The sequence below is a fragment of the Drosophila novamexicana genome, unplaced genomic scaffold (genome assembly GCF_003285875.2).
Source record: "Drosophila novamexicana strain 15010-1031.04,08,12 unplaced genomic scaffold, DnovRS2.1 tig00000137-arrow-arrow-pilon, whole genome shotgun sequence".
NCBI lineage: Eukaryota > Metazoa > Arthropoda > Insecta > Diptera > Drosophilidae > Drosophila > Drosophila novamexicana.
In genome coordinates, this window is record NW_020824777.1 from 1,243,952 (window position 1) to 1,264,911 (window position 20,960).

The 20,960-nt window shown below is 43.8% G+C and overlaps 6 protein-coding genes across 9 annotated transcripts; 2 read left to right on the forward strand and 4 right to left on the reverse strand.

The window, feature by feature from the left end:
* LOC115758236 (SET domain-containing protein SmydA-8) lies at positions 1–2,053 on the reverse strand. 2 transcript variants are annotated; one of them, XM_030698788.1, is made up of 4 exons: positions 1,633–2,053; positions 1,452–1,580; positions 255–1,377; positions 1–194 (listed from the first exon to the last, which is right to left on the reverse strand). In XM_030698788.1, exons 1-4 carry the CDS (start codon positions 1,695–1,697, stop codon positions 24–26), a joined length of 1,488 nt encoding a protein of 495 aa, XP_030554648.1. In that variant the 5' UTR covers positions 1,698–2,053; the 3' UTR covers positions 1–23. The 2 variants fall into 2 exon arrangements, with proteins under 2 accessions (XP_030554648.1, XP_030554649.1); XM_030698789.1 differs by lacking the exon at positions 1,633–2,053 and having other exon boundaries at positions 2–194; positions 255–1,384; positions 1,452–1,496.
* Positions 2,054–2,208: 155 nt separating this feature from the next.
* On the reverse strand, positions 2,209–4,167 carry LOC115758239 (SET domain-containing protein SmydA-8). The gene is made up of 3 exons (XM_030698796.1): positions 4,030–4,167; positions 2,694–3,957; positions 2,209–2,627 (listed from the first exon to the last, which is right to left on the reverse strand). The coding sequence occupies exons 1-3, from the start codon at positions 4,080–4,082 to the stop codon at positions 2,475–2,477; spliced, it is 1,470 nt and encodes a 489-aa protein (XP_030554656.1). The 5' UTR covers positions 4,083–4,167; the 3' UTR covers positions 2,209–2,474.
* Positions 4,168–5,258: 1,091 nt separating this feature from the next.
* LOC115758238 lies at positions 5,259–9,201 on the reverse strand. Its single transcript, XM_030698795.1, has 6 exons — positions 9,009–9,201; positions 8,443–8,793; positions 7,017–7,265; positions 6,753–6,951; positions 6,379–6,686; positions 5,259–6,052 (listed from the first exon to the last, which is right to left on the reverse strand). Exons 2-6 carry the CDS (start codon positions 8,689–8,691, stop codon positions 5,324–5,326), a joined length of 1,734 nt encoding a protein of 577 aa, XP_030554655.1. The 5' UTR covers positions 8,692–8,793; positions 9,009–9,201; the 3' UTR covers positions 5,259–5,323.
* Positions 9,202–9,385: 184 nt separating this feature from the next.
* LOC115758237 (USP6 N-terminal-like protein) lies at positions 9,386–16,454 on the forward strand. Of its 3 annotated transcripts, XM_030698794.1 has the most exons (7): positions 9,390–9,471; positions 10,183–10,507; positions 10,954–11,635; positions 11,702–12,084; positions 12,149–12,213; positions 15,089–15,194; positions 15,253–16,454. In XM_030698794.1, the coding sequence occupies exons 2-7, from the start codon at positions 10,326–10,328 to the stop codon at positions 15,317–15,319; spliced, it is 1,485 nt and encodes a 494-aa protein (XP_030554654.1). In that variant the 5' UTR covers positions 9,390–9,471; positions 10,183–10,325; the 3' UTR covers positions 15,320–16,454. The 3 variants fall into 3 exon arrangements, with proteins under 3 accessions (XP_030554650.1, XP_030554654.1, XP_030554651.1); XM_030698790.1 differs by lacking the exons at positions 15,089–15,194; positions 15,253–16,454 and adding an exon at positions 13,466–14,707 and having other exon boundaries at positions 9,386–9,471; XM_030698791.1 differs by lacking the exons at positions 9,390–9,471; positions 15,089–15,194; positions 15,253–16,454 and adding an exon at positions 13,466–14,707 and having other exon boundaries at positions 10,047–10,507.
* Positions 16,455–16,520: 66 nt separating this feature from the next.
* Positions 16,521–17,745, reverse strand: LOC115758240 (arginine-hydroxylase NDUFAF5, mitochondrial). Its single transcript, XM_030698797.1, has 3 exons — positions 17,564–17,745; positions 17,252–17,507; positions 16,521–17,190 (listed from the first exon to the last, which is right to left on the reverse strand). Exons 1-3 carry the CDS (start codon positions 17,692–17,694, stop codon positions 16,582–16,584), a joined length of 996 nt encoding a protein of 331 aa, XP_030554657.1. The 5' UTR covers positions 17,695–17,745; the 3' UTR covers positions 16,521–16,581.
* A 305-nt stretch (positions 17,746–18,050) lies between these two features.
* On the forward strand, positions 18,051–20,781 carry LOC115758289 (WD repeat and HMG-box DNA-binding protein 1). The gene has a single exon (XM_030698854.1). The coding sequence runs from the start codon at positions 18,076–18,078 to the stop codon at positions 20,773–20,775; it is 2,700 nt and encodes an 899-aa protein (XP_030554714.1). The 5' UTR covers positions 18,051–18,075; the 3' UTR covers positions 20,776–20,781.
* Positions 20,782–20,960: the final 179 nt, after the last annotated feature.

Below are 20,960 nucleotides of genomic sequence, written 5' to 3' on the forward strand. Positions count from 1 at the left end.
GAATATTTGGAAAAAACGTTTTTTTAAATAACAACATCGTCGTTTGGTTGCTGAAGCATTTTCATATCATTTTGCAGCTCTTTCAATTCTCTAAGCATATTACGTGCCAGTTGACCTTCCGGTGTGGAAATAGGTTCATAAAGCAGCATTCGTAGTGATTCTCGCGTCATTATCTCAATTTGCTGCAGCTCTGCCTGTTTTATTTATTATTTTAAAACTTTATATTGAAAAAGAAAATGTAATATGATACTTACCAGTAAATCCGCAGCGTCATGTTCCTGTTCACTGTACAATTTCCGTCCGAGCTCTGCTTGAGTGTTGGCCAGCTCATACAAGGCAATCGCCTTTAGTCTGGATATGCCCGGCGCCACAACCTTTAAGACCAGCAATATCTCCTGGCACAAACGTATCTTTCGCTCGTAGACCTTTCGATTGGGTCGATGTGCCATGTTCTGCAGGATTTGTCGCAATATGGACGCTATATTTTGCTTAAGATCGAGCATTATATAGTGATTGCCGTGCAACAGACGCCCCAGCTTGGCCAGCAACAGCTCCAGCCGATAAATATCTTCGCGTGCATGGAAAACCTCCTCCTTGGCGCGTTCCAGCACATTGACCACAAACTCGGGCTTCAGCGTATGCTCGGCATTGAGCAGACATTGCCACAGGCCAGTCTCCGGCTGTCGCACTATGTAGCCGCCAGTACAGTGGGAACACACAAAGCTACTCATATGCGTGCCCAGCTCGGTGGGATCCGTACAGCGGGCACACTCGCAATCAAAGCATTTGCCCGTCTTGAGTATGCGACGCCGCTCATCGGTGCCCAGCATGATGTCCGTGTAACAGTTGTACAAAATTTCGCCAGCGGCTATAATACGATTCGCATAGAGCTTGATGCGTTGCTGCTCATCGACTGCCGTCCCCAGATTGGGCAGGCAACTATGGGCAAAGAGTGCGGCAGTCATGTAAACCCCTCGCATGGCACCACCCGACTCTGGCGCACGGATCTCAAAGCCATTGATATCCGCAATGGCCAGCAGACGCTGCAGCAGCTCCTCGTCAATCTCCGCGCCATTGCGCAACTGCAGCAGCAGACCGGAGGCCTGCAGTGGCTCAATCACCTCCGTCCGATAGCTGCGCCAGATGTCTGTGTCGCGTCGCCGGGCTAGATGTGCCTCCAACTGCAGCAGTTGCTCATAGTGTGACCTCTTCTCGGCATGCTCCCGCAGCAGCAAATACTTCAGTGCACTGCAGACTTCTGTGTGCGCCTGCAGCTGCTCCACCTGCTGCTCCTGCAGCTGCAGCTCAGACAGACGCCGGCAGTCCGGCCCATGGTGCTCCACACAGTCCGCGCACAGTGGCATTAGGCGGCACTTGCTGGCAACTCCCCGAGCAGCAAGAGATTTAACTTAATGAGCAGCTGTTTATGATCATGGAAGCCATGTACCTACCCGCAAAATGAAGACGTCAGCTGGTGACAGTTGCAACAACGCCGATCCCCATTGTTGGCCAGCAGCAGCACAGGCTGCTCCAGCAGCACCGTTTCCCCGGCCTTAATATTGGTAGCGGCGACCACATATCTACCATATGAATGGTTAATCAATGGCAACTCCTTTGAGTGGGTGCACCCACCTGCCTAGCGTTTCGTTCTGCTTCACTTCACATTTTTTGGCAAAGTCTTCCGTTACAGCGGCCATTCTAAAGGTTTTCCTTGATTCTGTTGCTTTGGGCCAAAAATTGCATCTGCTGTCGCCAATTAGCACTCGTATACTGAGGCCCGATATTGTCTCGAACGATACGAGTTCATTTTAGATTTATTTATATTTGAAAGCAATTCTTTATTTATTCTACTCTATCGAGTGATTACTCGGTCCATTTGCCGCAGCTCTTGCTTTTGTTTTGCCGCTGGCTGTTGAACCTGCTCTGGGCACGTTCAGGGACAACGCACTAGAAACTCTAATGCCAAATCACTTATGTTTCGGCGTGATTCCAATTGTGTGCCTTATAAATTTCCTCCAAACTCCAAACTCCTTGGATAACTTTTCTTTGTTTCGTTTTCTTAAAGTAATTTGTAAATTTGAAAATTAAAAATATTTTACGTATGGTTTCAAGAGCTTCCGCATAAAAAAGTTGTTAAATTAGAGCCTACGGAAACTTACAACAAAAAATATTAAGGCATTTGTTTAGCTTTTTTATTTAATATTGTGTGTTTGTTTTCGTACTATCCCAAATTTGTACCAGTTATTGATAGATAAATATTTATGCCTGAATATATTTACTTTTTGGTTAAGCAAAAAATAGAGAATTGTTCTTTCTATAAATCTTCTCGAAGGGGTTTCTACAAAATATAATAAAAATATTTGAATAAGTATGGAATAAATATAGGGAGTACACAAAAATTGTTCGCCTAAACGACAACTCCGCTCAAGGAATTTCAGTATAGTTGTATTACACAAATAAATTCCAATTTCGCATTAAAGTTTTCCATATTTCATCAAATCGGATTCAATGCGTTCCAGCTCCACGCCAATACGGTCGGTTAAAAAACCCTCCGCCGAATTCTCCGGCTCAAACTGTAGCAAATCCAGCGCTTCCTTGGCCACCGAGCGTGCACGTGTGAGCTGCGCCTATTGAGGGTGAGAGGATTCGGTATTTGATTCATATTTGATATGTGTAGATTTTAGCCCACTTACCACATACTCCTTTTTGTTAACATCGCCCTCGGCAAACTGCAGTTCGGTTAGCTCCACAAAGGCCAACAAGTACTCGAACAGCGCTATGGCATAAAGCTTGGAGAGACCGGGCACGACAGCGCGACAAACGGGCAGTAGATCGCCACAGAGCTCAACGCGGCGTGCCAGCAGTTTCTTGCAGGGATCATTCAGGGAATTCATTAGAGCTGCCGCACGCAAGATGCTGGCAATATTCTGCTTAATGTCCAGCAACAGAAAGTGGTTGGGATGTAGAAGCTGCTTGTGCTGCTCGAGTAGAGCCTCATAGGCGCTTAGCTCGCCCCTGGCCTCAACCAGGGCGCTGCCCACCTCGGCCAGCAGCTCGTGCACCTCGGTGGCTGGAATGACAGCGCCACAGCTCGCATTAAGGCAGCGCCAATCGCCGCTGCCGCTCAGCTCGCAAACGGCATAGCCATCGGGGCAGTCTCTGCACTTCATGCTGCTCATGTGGGTGTTCAGCTCGGTGGCATCCAGGCAACGCGTACAGGCGCATTCCTTATGCCGACTCAGACGCAGCTGGTGCTGACGCTGACTAGTGCCCATCAGTGGATTCGTGTAGGATGTGTAGATGATGTCGCCACTCTCTAGAGGCACTGCAGCATATAGCTTCATGTTGAACTGCTCGTCGAGAGCCACCACCGTGTTGGGCACACAGCTATGCGGCAAACTGGCGCCGCGCACATAAACGCCCTTCAGTGTGTCCCCGTCTCGGGCGGTCACCTCGTAAGCGCTGTTGTCGATGCGTATGCAATGGGCGTGCAGCACTTCCGCTGTCAGTTGCTGGTCGGGAAATGCCTGTACCAGGCCGCTGGAAATTAACGGACGCACCACCTGCTCATCACGCTCTTGCCACAGGCCATCCTCATTGCGATAGTCCTCCAATTTGACTGGTGTGTCCAACAGCGTCTGGCACAGCGCACGCTGTTCCGGCTGCTCCAGCAGCAGGAGCAGCTTCAACAGCGCACAGATGCCATAATTCTTAACTAGCAAATCCTTGCTAATGCGACTGCCCGCGCCGCTGGCAAAGAATTCGCACTCGAACGCATCATGTTCGCTGCAATCCATGCATAATGGATACACCTGACACTTGCGGCACATAACATACGATTCCTGCAAGCATTGGGCGCACTTTAGCTGACCGCATTCCCAATGCGGCGCCACCAGCAACGGTCGCTCGTCCAGCAGCGTTTCGCCTGCCTCGATGCTCATGCTGGCCACCAGATGCCTGCAAAATGATGTACATAAAATCTATCAATATATTTATTTATGCAATGTTTGTCTAACACAATTCCAGCACCTGCCCAGCTGCTCATCGTAGACATCGTTCAGTTTTTCGTTGTAATCTTGCATTTGCCTCGATTACGTGTTGTCCGCCTGCAAAAGCAACAAGGCAAAGCGTTTAAAAATTTTTTGGTTAATTTTTTTCACGGTAATGCGCGCTGTGCTCGACCAAAAGCGAGCGCTAAGAGTGACTGCCAGACGCGTTAGTTGGAGTCGCCAATTATAAATATAGCAGGAGATTGGTTTGCTCTCTCGACTGGTAGCCGACCCCACCAGAATATTTCCCTCGACTGCGTCGCTTTGCTAAGTACTTTGGCTAATTGCGTGCCCAACGCCACACACGGTCGATTATTTTTAGTTAGTTGCCTCTTTAGCAACCGCGACAGCCCAATTTTCTCTTTGTTGGGCGCGCACTTTCACATATTTTATGTGTTTTCAATTTGCCCCATGGTTATCGATAATTAACTGTTTAAACGAAAGGGAGTTATCGCAATCGATGAGGACGACTGTGTTGTATATCGGCTTTTAATATAACCGCTTTTAACTCTGTTAGGTGGCAACGCTGTCATTTTTTCAAGTTTGTGTTCCGCATTAGTTAAGATTTTACCATGAAGTGGCACAACATTTAAAAACGCACCGAAATATTGATTGGGTGTCCAAGTGCAATTCTATGTAAACGAAAGAGTTTTTCAATAAGAGTAACCTCTTATATTTATCGTATTTCATGATAGAAGTTCAAACACATTGCATTTGATTTTGTATGCGTTAAAGTTTTATTTAAAATATTTCTTTGCCATTTCTTTTCATGATTTTTTGTTGTTGTTTTTTTTCCACACCTGCCTTAATTTGTTGTGTCTATGTGTGTGGCTACTAATATTAAAAATTATTTTGCTTTTAAATTATTATTATCGCTTTTGCTCTGTCTATACTTCAAAACTACATACATATTGCTGTGAACATGTGTTTCAAAATGATTTTATATTTTGCTTGTGGCTGTGGTTGTGTGTAGAACATACAGATACATTTTGTAAATGGTAATAATAATAATAATAATAATAATGATAATCAATGTTCGTAAAAGATATACATGTACATATAGGTAACTACATATGTATGTATATATATTTAATTTGATTCCTCTGTTGTTGTTTTTTTTTTTAACACTACAGCGCACACACAGGCACAGACACACACACACAAGCCTTTTGCTGCACTCTGGGTGTGTTGTGCGTGTGTGCGACTTTTATATGTAAATATATGTTTATGTATAAGTAAGTAGTAAAAAATTTAATTTGTATATGTTTTTATGCTTATTTACTGCGTTTGCCATGTGCATTTAAACACCTATTGGCCTTTTGTACTCTACGTGCCTTCTTCGCCTCCACCTGCTCCACGAGAACCAAGTTGCTCGCGGACTCCGTCGCCCCCACGGCCGGCAATGATGCGTCGCCATTGTCTGGTTGCTGCAGCAACTGTTGCACACTGGCTGGAGGCATCCCATTGCTATTGTCTGGCACCGTTGCCAGCTTCATGGACACTGGACTTACGATGACGCCGCTGCGTTGATGATTGCCATAAAAGAGTTTTGTCGAATAGCCACAGCTGGCGCTTGTTGTTTGCTGGGCCACAGCTTTTGAATAAGACGGTGTCGCATTGGACGCAATTGCATTGGACGTTGCGGCGATTTCGGTGTCCACCGTTGCCGCATATTTGCGTTTCTGATTCTTGGCGGCCGTGTTGACGGCCAACAGCTTGGCTGTGGTGCTTTCGTCCGGAAAGGCAAACGATTTGTCAACAGACACAGCCAGCTCACAGCCGCTCGCATTGCTTTCAACCGCGCCATCCGCATCGGCTTCTGGATCGGTCTCATCGTTGATAATGATTATGTTTTCAGGATCGACACCCTGATTGACCAGCGCCTGCAAATCCTCGGGCGGCAGTACTGGTGCCACCTTCTGATTGCACGAGCTGCACACTGACGATATGGCGGGGCTCTTTGAGCGCCAAAATTGTAACTCGGTTTTGCACTTGTTGAGCTCCTGCAAATATGGTAAACATATACACATGTATACTATATAATAATATATATATAGTAACAACTATTATCACAAGTATTCAGTAATTGTGTTAATGTTAACTTTTTAATTTAACTTTCGTTCAGACAACCTTTCATTCAATTTTTCACCCCGGTATGTGGAAAGAACAGTTTAAAGTACATTTTCCAAATCTCTGGGAGCAATCGTAATCGTTTCCCATTAGATCTAGCGATTTGGTCAGTCATTCGATCGTGTCAAATAATCTAACATATACATAGCTAAAATAGAGATTCTAGAATCTCTTCGAGTTTACTAACTAACTAAATCACCTGCAACAATGTGGAAAACTTCCGTGCCATTTCCTCATTCTTTTTGTCATTCTCATCCAGCCGGTTTGCATATTCGAGCGTCTGTTTCTGGTGCTCCGCCAATAGATTTTGCTGCTCCGCGAGCTGTTTGCTCTGCTCAGCGGCCTTGCGCTTGCAGGTGCGGAGCTCGGTGCGCAGCACCGATAGCTGATTATTGTACATCTTCATGCCCTGTTTGATCTTGCGTATGCCCTTACGCAAAACCATGTGGTTTTGAGGTGGTGAGTTATTCGAACTGTCTGAGAGATCCGAGCTAATAGCCAAGGTAGCTGAAACAGAGAGATGCTGTTTAATGAGCAACTAAAAAGATTTCAATTTACAAAATCAAAACTTACGCCGCTTTGTGGTAGCGGGCAATTGAAAGAAGTCCTTGTTGAAATACGCCAGCCCCGGCAGCGTGGGCTCAATACGATCCTTAAAGTACTCCATGGCCATGGTCGAGAGATCAAAGAGTTCATCGGTGACACGATAAGGACGCTGCAAACGCGGCGTAATACTGATATAGTTCAAAATCGAGTGCACCTCATCAAGTATCTGTGAAACAAATTTGATTAAGACCTTGAAATAACCAATTGACACCGACTTCAAGCTACACTTACGGCACCCGGAAAGAAACAGCAATGGCCACGCTCGATGTGTTTGCCCATCGACATCTGGAGCAATGAGAGGCGCATATAGCATGTCTCGATGATGTCGCACTCGCAGGCCAGCGGATGCTGGCGGCGTGCCGATTCCCGACGTGGCATGCTCGACTTGATCGACTGGAAGCGATTGAAAGTCGTCTTAATTTGCCTGGCGAAAGCCACATTTAGCATATTCATGCAAATGTCGTTCATGCGACTTGACACCTGCAAATTTCAGAAAAATAAAAACTTTATATTACTTTTGAATTAACAATTGGTATTTGGTATAAAAGGGTAACGCCAGCAGCATCCCGCATCCAAAATTAGAGAACATCTCAAAAATATATCAGATTACATTTACCTACCTACTGCACTCAGGCACAACATATACACACATACATACACATACACACACATGCAAACTTTGCCACACACACATAGGCAAAGAGACACACATGAACACAAAATCAAATGCATGACAAAAAACCAAGAAAAAAACATAGAGATGAGCGCGTGAGATACATCGCATACCGCATCACGATTTGTTTGCACTTTAAATTATTTGTATTGTGCCGTTTAGTTTCGTGCTATCAGATTTCAGTAATTGCTTTTGAAATGCCCTTCGAAAACTGTTTCATATTGAAACGGTATTGTGAATCTACAGAGAACGCTCAGTATTTAGAACTTTCTCTGTCTACAAATTATCATTAACATAACTTTACGTTCTACAGACTAGACCACTTTTTAATATAGCGTCTATTGCAATTATCGGTTGAAAGTAGTGCTTTCATGTAAAAACTGCAATAAAAATTTGTTTCAAACTTGCCATTCGCGTGTTTTCCTATGCCTCTCAAAACATGAGGAAGATCTCGGACTCTATATCGTACAGCTTCATGTTAAAAAGTGACTTCTTTTCAAATTTTTTCTCAAGTTATAACAATTTGTAGCTTTGGTATTTGTTAATACTAAAAGAATATCACATAGAAGCATTTTGCATTAAAAGGTAACTTGCGAGAGATTACTGTACTGAGCGATTATTTACTGGCCTGTTCCAATAAGAATAATGTTTATTATTTTTGGTATTTTTCATTATGATACCTTTACATTTGGTTAGTCGTTTTCTTGACTACCTGAACGCGCACAAACATGAATCGTGTCCGTTCGTGTCACGGCACGCGGTCAACTCTGTTAGCGACTTTTCAGTGGTAATAATAATAAATATTACAACAACAAGTACAAGTGCATGCAGGTAGTGAAATAATATGCCCCTGCCCCTCAGCCCACCACTAGCTACATACTTAGCCAAACACGACCCACGCGCATTCTACTTACACTTTGCAAATTGCTTTTTATTGATTAAATAATGCAAACCACCAATACCCCGCTCTCTTTAGCCACTTACCAATCTCAAATTGCTGATTTTCTTATAATCCAAATAGCCGAGTGTTTTGATGATCAGCTCCGTGGGCAAGTCCAAAAACTGTAAAACGGGCGCCGCCGCACCCGCTGCCGACGAGCAGGTGGCAACCTGCTGCTGATTATGATGCTGATAGTGTGTGGTGCGACGCACCACCGTGGCACGGGTGGATGTTGGCGTCTCATCGAAGCCGGCACCTCCAGCATTGCCGCACATTTGGCGCGTTGAGACCATGCCGATCGAACAACAGCAAATGCAGTCGTTAATCTCCGGAGAATTTGTGGCAACGGCTCGAAGTGTTTGGGGACAGGCTGTATCCGCTTTGATGGACAAATGCTGCAACCGTGGGCGAATACGGGCAAATGATAGTTAATTGCGGTTTTTAATTTCGATTATCAACTGATTGATAATCGACCGATGACAAGCATCATTCAAAACATGTACCCAAACTACACATCCAGCTCGTTTGAACGAGAGTGTGTGTACAGCGCAAAGCAGTGGAAACTCTGAGAGCAATTTGCTACGCACTTTGGGCATAGCGTTTTTCTTACCCGTTTTATTCAATGGAATTATTGTGTGTGCATTGTTTTTCGTATGTTTTGTAATGTGCGTACGCGTTTAGTGCACAGCACAACACTTTTTGGATGAATTTGAGACGTTTTCATGGACTTTTTACACAATTCTTTCGACCAGCACAATTAAAACTACATACACGCAAAAAAAATGGTCGAAGACGTACGAACCAGGTATCAAAGCTATCGATAATAGTTAGGTTTGTGTATCGAGCTAGTTCAGCGCGCTTAGTGTTGCCGTACTGTGACGCGCGCCAAATGCTAAACCTTTATCAAGCTCTGGCAACGCTGGACGATGTTAATAAACAGTAGTCTGCTAAGTGGGGGCAGTCAGTTCTGTTAAGTCAAATCTCGCTCAACATGCAGGCTGAAAAAAACAGTAAACGTGCTCATTTTTATTAATTGAACACAAATTGTACATAAATTATAACAAAATTAAATGGTAATAAGCGCAATTTTTAACACTACGGCATAACAGCCTAAACAGCAAAAACTAGAAAACAGTGAAAGCACCAGAACAAAACGCTATGCGTTTGTGCATGTGTGTGAGTGCATGTCTGCATGTAAGCGTGAGTGAGTGTTGACAAAAATAAAATAAAAATGTCAGAGCAAAATCAAAACAGGAAGTGTAAAAAGATAAACACAAGGAGATCAATTTTAGTGAAAACAAATATTCATAAAACAATTGTAAAAGTTGCTGAATCAAAAAACCAGACCACGCTTGCTTGCCCATTCGATCATTCGATGTGGGGGCGTTTTTTCTTTTTCTTAGTAACTTTTTGTAGTATATGGTTGTTGTTTTACATTTGATGCCGCTTCAGGGACGCTTTTAAATATTATTGAATATCACGTCATTTGGCAACGCTAACGCGCTCTCCCTCTCTCTCGCTCACACTCTCTCTCTGTTATTGTTGTTGCTGCTGCATATTTAAAAAGCAAAACACACGCACACATGCAACAAACTTTTTTTTTGCAGTGAAATCGAAGACTTGCATTTAAATGAATGTACAAAACTTACTGTTGATTGGTGTGTATGTGTGCCTGTGTGTGTGACTGTGTGCATACTAGAGTTCGTTTTCATATGTTAATGCTGGTATTTTTTTTATGGTTGGCTTTTATCTTAAAACAAAAGTTTCGCGCTATCGCCAAACAGCAGCAGCCGCTCCCATTCAACATTCTTGCCAAGCACACACAAACACCAAACGGAGCCATAACGGAGAACGACAACAACCACAAGCGGAATAGCAGCAGCAGTAAAAGCAGCAATTGGATGCCGATTGCTAGCCCACGCCCACAATGACAGCCGCTCCGCCCGCCCATGATAATGGCGAACAGCAGCAACAGCAACATGCATTAGTTAAACGCGCCGAAGACGAACGCGAGGACATATTCAAGCGCTATGAGTTGGGTCTGGATCCCAATAATGTCGTCGACTCCTGGGAGAATCCCACATTTGAAATCTATCATATAACCGACAAGTAAGTGGTAGTATCTTAATGCCGTTTATACGCTAAAACTTATCGTGACATGATCTGTGTGATAGATAAAAAAAATGTAAGACCCTTCAATGGGACCAGATATGATGGGCAGCAAAAGAGGGCGAATTGAGCATTAAAGTGTTCAACAACATTAGAAAAATGATTGAATAATGTAAATGCAGTTTGTAGTAAGTTTCTAAAGTAAATATTCTCAATTTGGCCATATTCTTATATTTAAGATCAACTGTTAAATAGTGCTTCCTAGATTATCTTAGCCGTAAGGCAATATATTATATGCCTCAGTACGTTGGAATGTATAAAAAGCACAGAGGCTACAAAATTGTATTCCTGATGAAATCGTTTGCTACTTGGTATCTTATCAGTTGCGATGACACCGAAAATTATTAACTAAACGTTTTTTAATATCTATTTGGTTTTTTTTTTAGATACGGCTTCATGCACGACTCCCGCCTGCCATCGTCACGCGACTCCCAGGAAGTGCAACGCACAAGGATCGAATTGGAGCGCGATAAAAAATGGGTGAAAATGCTGAATCACTGGCCGCCGCCACAAGAGAAATTGCATAAGCGCGTATACAAGGGAATACCGGATCGGATGCGCTGGCCGGCGTGGAAACAGCTGCTCAATGTCCAGCACTCGATGGACACCAATGCGGGCGTCTATATGCGCATGCTGCAAATGGCCAAGCAGAATGCGACTGAGACACGCCAAATCGATGCGGACGTAAATCGTCAGTTTCGTGACAATCTGGCCTATCGGGAACGCTATAGCGTCAAGCAATGCTCGCTGTTTAATGTGCTGAACGCTTACAGCATTTACAATTCGGAGCTTGGTTACTGTCAGGGCATGGCATGTGTGGCGGGCGTATTATTGCTCTACATGCAGGAGGAAGAGGCATTTTGGGCACTCAACACGCTCATCACGGATCGTAAATATGGCATGCATGGGCTGTTCATTGAGGGCTTTCCAAAGCTGACACGCTTCATCGAGCATCATGATCGTATATTGTCCAAGATAATGCGTAAACTGCACAAGCATTTTATGAAACACAATGTGGATGCGCTACTCTATGCCATCAAGTGGTTCTTTGTGGTCTTTGTGGAGCGCGTGAGTTAACTGATGTCAATGCCGATGCGTGTTCCATTTAATTGAAGTCGTCCCTTTGTATTATAGGTGCCGTTTAGTCTTAGTTTACGCGTGTGGGATATTTTTCTGCTGGACGGCGATCGTGTTATATTGGCCATGGCCGTGACCATACTCTATCTGCACAAGGATGAGCTGTTGCGCCTCAAGGATATGGATGGCATTATTGAATACTTGCAGGTGAAGCTGCACAAGAATTTTGGTTACAATGACGACGATGCCATTCAGGCGCTGGAGCGCGTTATGAAAAAGCTAAAGGATCTAAAACTCGATGTACCTCCGCCAGCGAAATCCAATGAGTTTCCTACTCGACCGCTAGGCATGTTTGTGGAGGCGGATCGTGAGAAAAAAACCGGTCGCCGACGTGACTATACCGATACGGAAAAGCAAGTCTTAACCGATGTGATATCAAGGTTGAACATTTGGACTATAATGATGTATAAACCGCAATTAATATTTTGTTTTATATTCTGATAGACAAGAACAAAACGCAATTGAGGTACAATCTACAGTGTCCTATGAGACATCCGAGTGCGCAACTGGTGAGTTAGCTTTATTATATCTTTATTATGGCACAACTACTAAACTTGACTGTCTTTATATACACCTTTACTAACGCTTGCTTCTGTACTAAAATAACAATATAAAGCTTATCAATTTATACAATAATATAAACAGCACTTGATTATAATTTTTAGTGTGTGTGGTGCAAGCTTATAAATCGGAATTTATGTATATAATTAGAAAGAAAAAAGAAACAAAATTCTACTGTATTACATACCTTATACGTATTCTAGATTTACAATCGTATTACTTATGTACAAAGTTTCTTTATTTGTATTTTTTGTTGAGCTTAAGGTATATGTGTACTTATTGTTTTACGTCTGTCATAGAGTTCCCATTTTTGTATATATGAGTTTATTTATTATTTGGTTTGTTGTGATGGCATATACATTCATAAATTTGTTTATATCAGCTTTACTGGAGGCTTGTTTTTTAATGATCGTCACTGATGAGCACTCAAAACAGCGTCATCATCGGCAATCTCTATAAGCCATATATGTATACATTGTTTATGCGTCAACTTAAGCGGTCGTATTGAATTTTCTTCTTTGTGAATTGAAAGAAAAAACCATGATATCTGTCTATAAAGTTTCTTCAAGTTATATACGTACGTATATCTGTATAAATGAGGTAATATTGACATAAAGCCACGTCTGTTAGAATTCGCTGCGTTTTCTTTAATTGTTTGGATTGAACTTCAACCCACAAATTGCGACAAGCTTGAAAAAATGTTGCATTAAGTCAGCGGCGCAAAGTTCTTTGACCCGTTTAAATTAATATGTTGCAGCAGTCGGGCGTATGTTATATTTTGTGCGGTTGTGGGCTATATTTATATATATTACCCTAGGCAGCGGTTTATTGATAGAGTTTTGGTTGTTGCGGACACTAAAAACTAAAAAATGTACATACGAGAAACGGAGAGATAAGCGATATCAATTATATGTGTAAATATTTAAAAGCTGAAGCAAAATGCGCCATGTCACGCTTATATTAAATATGCGACCAGTTCACAACATGTCATTCGATATAATGTTCCATCCCAATCACATTTTGTCTAACATTGTCCGCTCCATATGTATCACACGCATTTATCCAATTAAATACGCTTCTCAATGTCTGCGCGGGAATGTCTCTTGGCAACTTGTGATAACTGTGTGTGGCGTCTCTCCAATTTAAAACTAAAACCCAATCCGAAAAAAAAAACAACTGCCTAATCTCTATTGTTCGTAGGTGATGCGTATTCAATGAAAACCTATCAAAGTATGACTAGTTTAGCCACCTCGCCGGCGATTAGTAGCTATTCGCTCTATAGCAATGGCTTTGTGATTACCGGCCCCGAAGACAGCCGCAGCCAGAGCGTTAACAACCTCAACTATCCCTGGCAGCAGCAGCAGCAGCATCATCTTCATTATATGCAGCACACCTCAGCCGATAGATTATCAAATCAGCGGCACAGCTATTGTAGCGAAAGCGATAGTCGCAATCGTCTAGATCTGGACAGAGCGCTGGAGGCGCTACAAGGCCAGCAGCTTCAGATGCAGCTCGAGAATCAGCATCATCAGCAGACACAACCAGCAGCACACAACGTACGCACCCTAATGCAGAACGGAGCTGATAAACAAAAGGAGAAGTTATTGAACAATGCTGTTAATCATAATGATAAAAATTATGTTCATAATGTTGTCAATGATGTTGATGACGATAATGATGATGCGCTGAGCGTGGAGAATACGCGTCTTTAGTCTGTTTATTTCTTCTATCTATATGTCGTAGCATTTAAGTTCAAATTTGTACTTGAATTTATTCCCCTTATTGATTTGCCGTTGCTCAACTTGAATGTTATGCCAATTAATTAGTTGAAGAAGAAAAATTAATATAATTAGCTTTAATTTTCGTACAACATTTGGCTATCGAAATTGTTGCCTAGCACATAAATTGTTAAACGTAATTTTTGTCTAAAGTCAACGTTTTGTATTTAAGAGTACAATTTCTCAAACACTACTGATATTACTTACATATTATAGAAATCAGTCATTTATATTCCACAAACAAAAACAAAAACAAAACAAAACCAACAAAAACTGATAATTCCTAAGATACCAACGATTCCAGCAATTCGTACAACGATTTTCAATGCACAATCCAACTAAAACTAACTTAATCTATTAACTACTCTTTATATACACTTATATAAAAATATATATATTTATTAATGCTCCCCACACTCCTTGTTATAACCTAAACCTTATATAGAACAAAACATGTATGTATGCAATTGCATATTAAAAATTATATTTCTGCCTTAATTTAGGTTTGCATTTATATATAAATTTGTGCTACTTAAAACACACACACACAAGCACTCAAACCTTAGTTAATGTTCAAGTTAAAGCCAAATTCATAATGTAGTAGCTCTAGCAAAACCTTATATAGACATATATATATATAATATACTAGTTAAATGCCACACGAAAATAAATATATTTGATTTTTGTACTGAACATATGATTTCTTTTTGCTAGTTATTGTTTTATCACACTTGCATGTTTTCAAACCTAGAACAAACTATTGCAGCTCATATTTGATAAATAACAATTAAAAAAAAAACGATTATTTTATTTGCACAACACAACATACACTAACTATTTTAACCAAAATTCGTCAACTCAACTAAATGCAAATTCTTTTTCAAAATACACAAACAAATCAAAATAATATAAATCAAAATCTACAATGCATTGGGAAACGCAACAATTGGGAAACAAACAACAAACTCTCTATACAAATTGGCAAACGCTGAAACGTCTAAATCTAAATATTATACCATATACAAACGAAAACATAAACTATTAGTTACGCTTACTGTTCCCGAGGATTCGCACTCAATACGAAGTTCGCTTGCAGGTACTTCAGTTGCCTCGCACGGCTCATCGGAGACAATGTCGCTGGAGGACAATAAGTGAGCATACTTTTTTAAATATTGATATATACTAATTGGGCTTTATTTCTGCTTACAGCATTCATTTAAAAACCGCCAATATGCTGCAAAATGCTCCACAACGCGAGCTGCTGCTGGGCACCTGACGTCAGCTGCCGCCGGCATCCAACGCGATGTCCGCAGCGGCAGCCAACAGCCACACATCAGCAATCAGTTCAGCAACAACCACAGCAACAACAACAACAACAAGCACTGCAACAATCACAGCAACAGCCAGAAACACAGCCACACCGCCGCCAGTGCCGCCGCGCTCGCCATTGGCGCTGGGATGATTAGCCAGGACGACGCCGACGTCGACACCCATAAGGACGCAGAGCACAGCCGTTAAGCAGTTCTAATTGTGTCCAACGTCGTCGTTGTCCTGTGCCTAGCTTTAAGATTTGTCGCCTTGCCACTAAAAAAAAAACACACAAAACAAAAAAAAAAAAAACAAAAAGAACGAAAGAGCAGCCAAAAAAAAGTTTCGCAAATTTCAAGTTCTTGTTCTTGACAAAATTGTTCGCTAAATCAATTATTCGGCAAATATTTTTGTTACATATTCTTTGTACATAAATACTTAACAAAGTGTGCTTGTAAAGAAACTTTGTGCTTATTTGCGTAAAGGACTTTTAAACAGAGCCAAAAACTGACAAGGGCCAACTGCCCGAAACAAAAATAAAAATAAAAAAAAAAAAAAAAACTTGAAAAAAAAAGCAATCGAGATTTAAATGCAACAATTATTTGTTGTAGCAAGAGCAACTCGTATTTAATACAAAACTAAAAATAATATATTTAAAACCAAACAACAATTGGATATTGAACAACAATATAGTTATAGAAATAAATATATATATATATATTAATAAATTATAGTTATTATAGACATGTTGTAAATTGTACTTGTATATACGTACCGAACAAAATACAAAGCAACGTTAAAAAAAATACAAAACAAAAAATAAAAAGTTACGTCCATGAAATATATAGCAAGTGCTACCAAATATAAGCAAGTGAGTTGATAATTAACAAGAGCTAACGAATGATTATGATTATGATTATCTATGTGTATAGTGATGTATGCCTAACTATGCAAATTTATACTTAACTTTAAGTAATTTATATCAAAAAGAGAAACCAACTATGTATATGCATAATTTAAGTTTAGCACGCACGTAAAACAAATGAAAGAGAACTGCGCCCTATGTTCGTCTTATAAACAAGATACTTTTGCTTTCTCAAAACGAGGTTTTTTCCTTTTTTTTTTGTTTTGTTTAAGTTACAAGTTGATTGTAAATTAAATTTTCCAAGTGCGTTTCAAAATAATCTTTAAAATTGAATTTTATTGTAACGCTTTTATCAGACTACAGGTTCACGTATCGGGATCTATTTTGATTTTGCCGCCTTTTTCTACAATGGAGCCCAGATCCTTAAGCGATACCTCGGCTGTGCCGCGCGGCAGCGGTTGAGGCTGATTTGGACCCGGCTTCCAGCCTACTAAGTAGATAATTTGAAATGTCGCCGGTACGCCTTCTTCATTGGGTTTGCCGTAGAGCTCTTTGTATATGGCGCTGGCAGCCAGCATCGTCTCGCGACTTAGATGCGCCGGCCTATTGAAGGCGGCATTGCTCTCGGCCATGCCCTTGAGATCCCACATTAGCTCAAACATGCTGGGGTAGCCAATGACCAGCTCGTCTGTGTCAATTGTCAGCATGGTAAAGCCGGCACGATTCAGCAGCGAGCCAATATCGCGGATCTGTGTGAAGGGCGAAACATGCGGCGCGAGGCCACCCTTGCGCTCCAGCTCGGCCAGTTGCAGCGAGGAGCGCAGCTCATACAAAGTATCGCCGCCAAAGAGTGAGGCTATGAACACGCCATCGGGCTTCAGGCTGCGTTTAATGCTCGCAAAGCAGCCGGGCAAATCGTTGACCCAGTGCAAGCTTAAGCTGGAGATGACCAAGTCCAACGAGTTCTCCTCAAACTGCAAGGGCAGAAAGTGCTTATATTCCATCTTACAGTTCAAGTTGCACGCGTTTACCCACATCCAAATGCTCCTCGTCCTGCACCAGTTTGCGCATTTTCAGTCCTGGTGTGCCCTGCGCCTGATCCAGCATTGTGGCGCTCGTGTCGGTCAGCGTCAGGTGCTCCACGCACTCGGCGAGTATGTGCTTGGATATATAGCCGCGATTACAGCCAATATCGGCAGCTGTCTTGAACTCGCGCTTAATGTCAAACACGCGATCCGCTAGACGAAAGCCCACCTCCTCCTTTAGGTAGTCATACGTCGCCACATCTGCGCTGTAAAGGTTTCAATACTGTCAGCCAGACTCAATTGAACTACGAGCAGATCTCACCTCAGCGCGGCGCGTTCTTTTTGCAGACGCTTTGTATTTCTATCGAAGATGTTCATGTACGTTGGTTGCGTTGCAAGGCAGCGCCAAGCACCACAATTGCTTGTCAAGCCTTTCGTACACGTTTTTAGCATTATTTAATATTTATTATGCCGTAAGGCCGGCAACAGCTACCGTAATAATAACACACAGAACAGCTGTTTTCTTGTAGGCCAAGTACGCTGTTCATGCAAGTTGAGTGTGGTTTATTCGCCTGTTACATGTCTAATGATAATTACTTTTTGTGTTGTGCTTTATTTATTTACCTATTGTTTATCATAATACGTGTTTTATATATACTATTTATTATTAATTAAATTATATTATGAGCTGCGTATCTGCATGCTTGCAAAACGGACGAAACAGTGATGCACAGTGTTCGGAAGTGCACGTTGTCCAGCACTGTTGAGTTTTGTTTTGGCGCGAAACGCTGCAAGAGCGAAGATCGGAGCTCATCTAATATTAAATAATAAAAAATGAGTTTTTCGCGCAGCTCGCTGCGCTATGCGCACACTAACGGCTACACGGGCTTGCTGTACACGCCCAAAGGGGATTTCATTATCACCTGTGGCACCGATGGCGATATACGCCACTGGACCTGCATCAGCGACGATGACCCGCGCTCCACCTGTCTGGGCGAGTTTGTCATGAGCATTGCGCATACGGGCAGCCGTCTGTTGGCTTCCACAGACCGCAATACGGTGCACGCGTACACCTTTCCGGATATGGACAGCGATGGCATTCTGATGCGATTCACTGCGCCTGCTACGTGTCTGCGCGTCTGTGGGCAGTATACAGCCGCGGGTAGCGAGGATACCAGCATTAAGGTGCTGCATGGTGACAATGCCGGAGCCGAAAAAACACTGGAGGGGCATAAGGGACCCATATTGGCATTGGATGTGTACGCTGAGCGCCAGCTGTTGGCTTCTGTGGCCGGCGATGGTCAGCTCAAGGTGTGGAACTTTGAGACAGGCGTGGAACTGAAGAGCCTGGCCGGCTTGCCGCGCGTCAATAGCTTTGAGAGCGCTAGTCTCTTTGGCACGCCCAGCTTTGAGCCACAGCGCGGCGAACAATTGGCCTATGCGCTGGACAAGGAGCTGATTGTTCTGAATACATCCAACTGGGAGGTGGCCTACAGACTGCAGGACGAGCGCGTCTCGAGTAATTACAGTTGCTGTCAGTTCTCGCCAAATGGCGAGCGTCTGGCAGCGGGCACTACCAGCGGGGAGCTGAGCATTTTTGATGTGGCACGGCGCAAGCCACTGCAGGTGGAGGCGCCGCCCAGCGACTGCAAAGCCATCACGTGCTTGGCCTGGAATCCGGTCAATGTGGATGAGTTGGCCTATTGCGATGCAACCGGCCAATTGGGCACCATATTTCTGGGCGATGAAGAGCCGCAGGAAGGGCTAGACGGTGAGCTGGCAGAGGAGGATGAGCTCCTGACGGGCACTGGCTTTCAATTTGAGCAGGGCGATGATGAGAATATGGCGGACGCTGATGATGGCGATGGCGTTAGCCTGGAACAGCTGAAGCGCAAAGTTATGAGCAACGCTGCGTATATGGAGCCGGATGCCCTAGACGATGAGCACTCCAAGCACTCCCTGGCCAGCAGTAGCGCAGCACCGCCTGCCCCACAGCTAAAGCTCTTCAAGCAACAGGCGGCATTTCAGCCAGGCGCTACACCAAACGATTTGGAGCATCGGTATTTGGCTTGGAATGATGTGGGCATTGTTACCGCACACACAGAGCCCAGCGGTGACGGTGCCATCGATGTGGAGTTCCATGATGCCAGCGTGCATCATGCGCTGCACTTGAGCAACAACTATAATCAGCATAATCTGGCAAGTGTCAGCCGCAGCGCATTGGCATTGGCCTCCACCGAGAGCAGCAAACTGGTGGTCATAGCTTTGGCTGCTGCCGGTAACAAGGAATGGTCGCTCAGCCTGCCGGATTGCGAAAGTGTGGAGGCGCTGGTAGCCACCAGCCATCTAATTGCCGCGGCCACTAGCAATCATTTTCTGCGCCTCTTCAGCGTCATGGGCACTCAGCGTGAGGTGCTGACCATACCAGGACCGGTGCTGGCGTTGGCCGGGCATGAGCACAGCGTGCTGTGTGTTTACCATGCCGCCGGCAGCAGCGAAACCCAACAACATCTGGCAGCCATGCTGATAAATATCAGCGGCTTAAGTCTGCGCGTGGAGCAGCTTCCTGTGCCGCTGACGCCGGGACGGCAACTGAATTGGCTAGGCTTTTCGGACGTGGGCTCGCCCTGTTTTGCGGATAACATGGGCTTGGTGCAGTTATATCGGCGTGCCAGTAATGCTTGGTTTCCCATTTGCGACACCATGAAACAGAGCTCGAGTGTGTCCAATAACTACTTTATAATCGCGCTTTCGGAGCGCAGACAGATCATTGAGGCTGTGCTGTGCCGTGGCAGTTCCTATCCTATGACCAATCCGCGTCCCATGCTGCAGGAGCTGCGCATGCAGCTGCCGCTCTGTGACATTGAGCTAGAGAAATCCGAACTGGAGGACACACTCTTGCGCGCTAGCCTAATGCAGCTGGAAGGTGCTGAAAAGCTGCAAAAGGAGACAGCTATCAAGCTGTTCGCCTTGGCCTGCAGCAATGAATGTGAGACGCGCGCACGCGAACTAATTGAGTCCATTGCCTGCACTGAGCTACTCCAGCTGGCTGTTAAATACGCCTCCAAGCGCGGTCGCATTCATCTCTCGGATAGATTGTGTGAGTTGCTGCCGCAATTGGAAGCGGTGCAGGAGGCGCGCAAGCAGCAGCAGCTGCTGGGCGCCAATGGTATCGCAGCAACAATTGTGCTGCCCATGGCGCCAACGCAGGCTGTGACACCAAAGCTGGCGCCCAAGGCCATGGAGCTAAGCGCCTCCAAGCGCGGCGCACTAAAACGTTTCTCCAACACGCCGAATCTATTTAAGGCGGCAGCAGCGTCACGCCCGGGCACGCCAGAAACCATCACACCGCTGGACACACAGGAGAACCTATTTGGCGAGTCCGAGTCACAGCCAAGCGATTCCAAGGCAGCTGCAGCTGATGGAGAGCAGCGCACGCCTCTTAATTCGGTCAATCCGTTTGCCATGAAGCGCAAGCTGGTCGACACGGGCGTTATTTTTGGGTCCGAGAAGCTCAAGCTGGCTAAGAAATAAATGTTTTTACTTATAAATATTTTATTAGTGCTGTAAGATTAGTTTGTTAAAATATAAATACAACTCAAAACACTCAAAATGCCCCTCCAAATACATATTTCCAATTGCTGCGCAATGTGACCAGCCATGATACAAAAAATACTACACCTTGGTTTAATCACAATCGCAAGAGGTGGTCACACGGC

Bases quoted from the DNA above. Each gene is read 5' to 3' on its own strand.
- LOC115758240 (XM_030698797.1), bottom strand. From the start codon at position 17,694: ATGCTAAAAACGTGTACGAAAGGCTTGACAAGCAATTGTGGTGCTTGG. The intron at 17,508-17,563 runs GTGAGATCTGCT...AAACCTTTACAG, and splicing joins AAAGAACGCGCCGCGCTGAG to CGCAGATGTGGCGACGTATG. The intron at 17,191-17,251 runs GTGGGTAAACGC...CTGCCCTTGCAG, and splicing joins AGGACGAGGAGCATTTGGAT to TTTGAGGAGAACTCGTTGGA.
- LOC115758289 (XM_030698854.1), top strand. From the start codon at position 18,076: ATGAGTTTTTCGCGCAGCTCGCTGCGCTATGCGCACACTAACGGCTAC.
- LOC115758236 (XM_030698788.1), bottom strand. From the start codon at position 1,697: ATGGCCGCTGTAACGGAAGACTTTGCCAAAAAATGTGAAGTGAAGCAG. The intron at 1,581-1,632 runs GTGGGTGCACCC...TTCATATGGTAG, and splicing joins CAGAACGAAACGCTAGGCAG to ATATGTGGTCGCCGCTACCA. The intron at 195-254 runs GTAAGTATCATA...TAAATAAAACAG, and splicing joins ATGACGCTGCGGATTTACTG to GCAGAGCTGCAGCAAATTGA.
- LOC115758239 (XM_030698796.1), bottom strand. From the start codon at position 4,082: ATGCAAGATTACAACGAAAAACTGAACGATGTCTACGATGAGCAGCTG. The intron at 3,958-4,029 runs GTGCTGGAATTG...ATCATTTTGCAG, and splicing joins TACGATGAGCAGCTGGGCAG to GCATCTGGTGGCCAGCATGA. The intron at 2,628-2,693 runs GTAAGTGGGCTA...CACCCTCAATAG, and splicing joins TTAACAAAAAGGAGTATGTG to GCGCAGCTCACACGTGCACG.
- LOC115758237 (XM_030698790.1), top strand. From the start codon at position 10,326: ATGACAGCCGCTCCGCCCGCCCATGATAATGGCGAACAGCAGCAACAG. The intron at 11,636-11,701 runs GTGAGTTAACTG...TTTGTATTATAG, and splicing joins TTGTGGTCTTTGTGGAGCGC to GTGCCGTTTAGTCTTAGTTT. The intron at 12,085-12,148 runs GTTGAACATTTG...ATATTCTGATAG, and splicing joins TTAACCGATGTGATATCAAG to ACAAGAACAAAACGCAATTG.
- LOC115758238 (XM_030698795.1), bottom strand. From the start codon at position 8,691: ATGGTCTCAACGCGCCAAATGTGCGGCAATGCTGGAGGTGCCGGCTTC. The intron at 7,266-8,442 runs GTAAGTGGCTAA...TGAAATTTGCAG, and splicing joins AAATCAGCAATTTGAGATTG to GTGTCAAGTCGCATGAACGA. The intron at 6,952-7,016 runs GTAAGTGTAGCT...TTTGTTTCACAG, and splicing joins GCTGTTTCTTTCCGGGTGCC to ATACTTGATGAGGTGCACTC.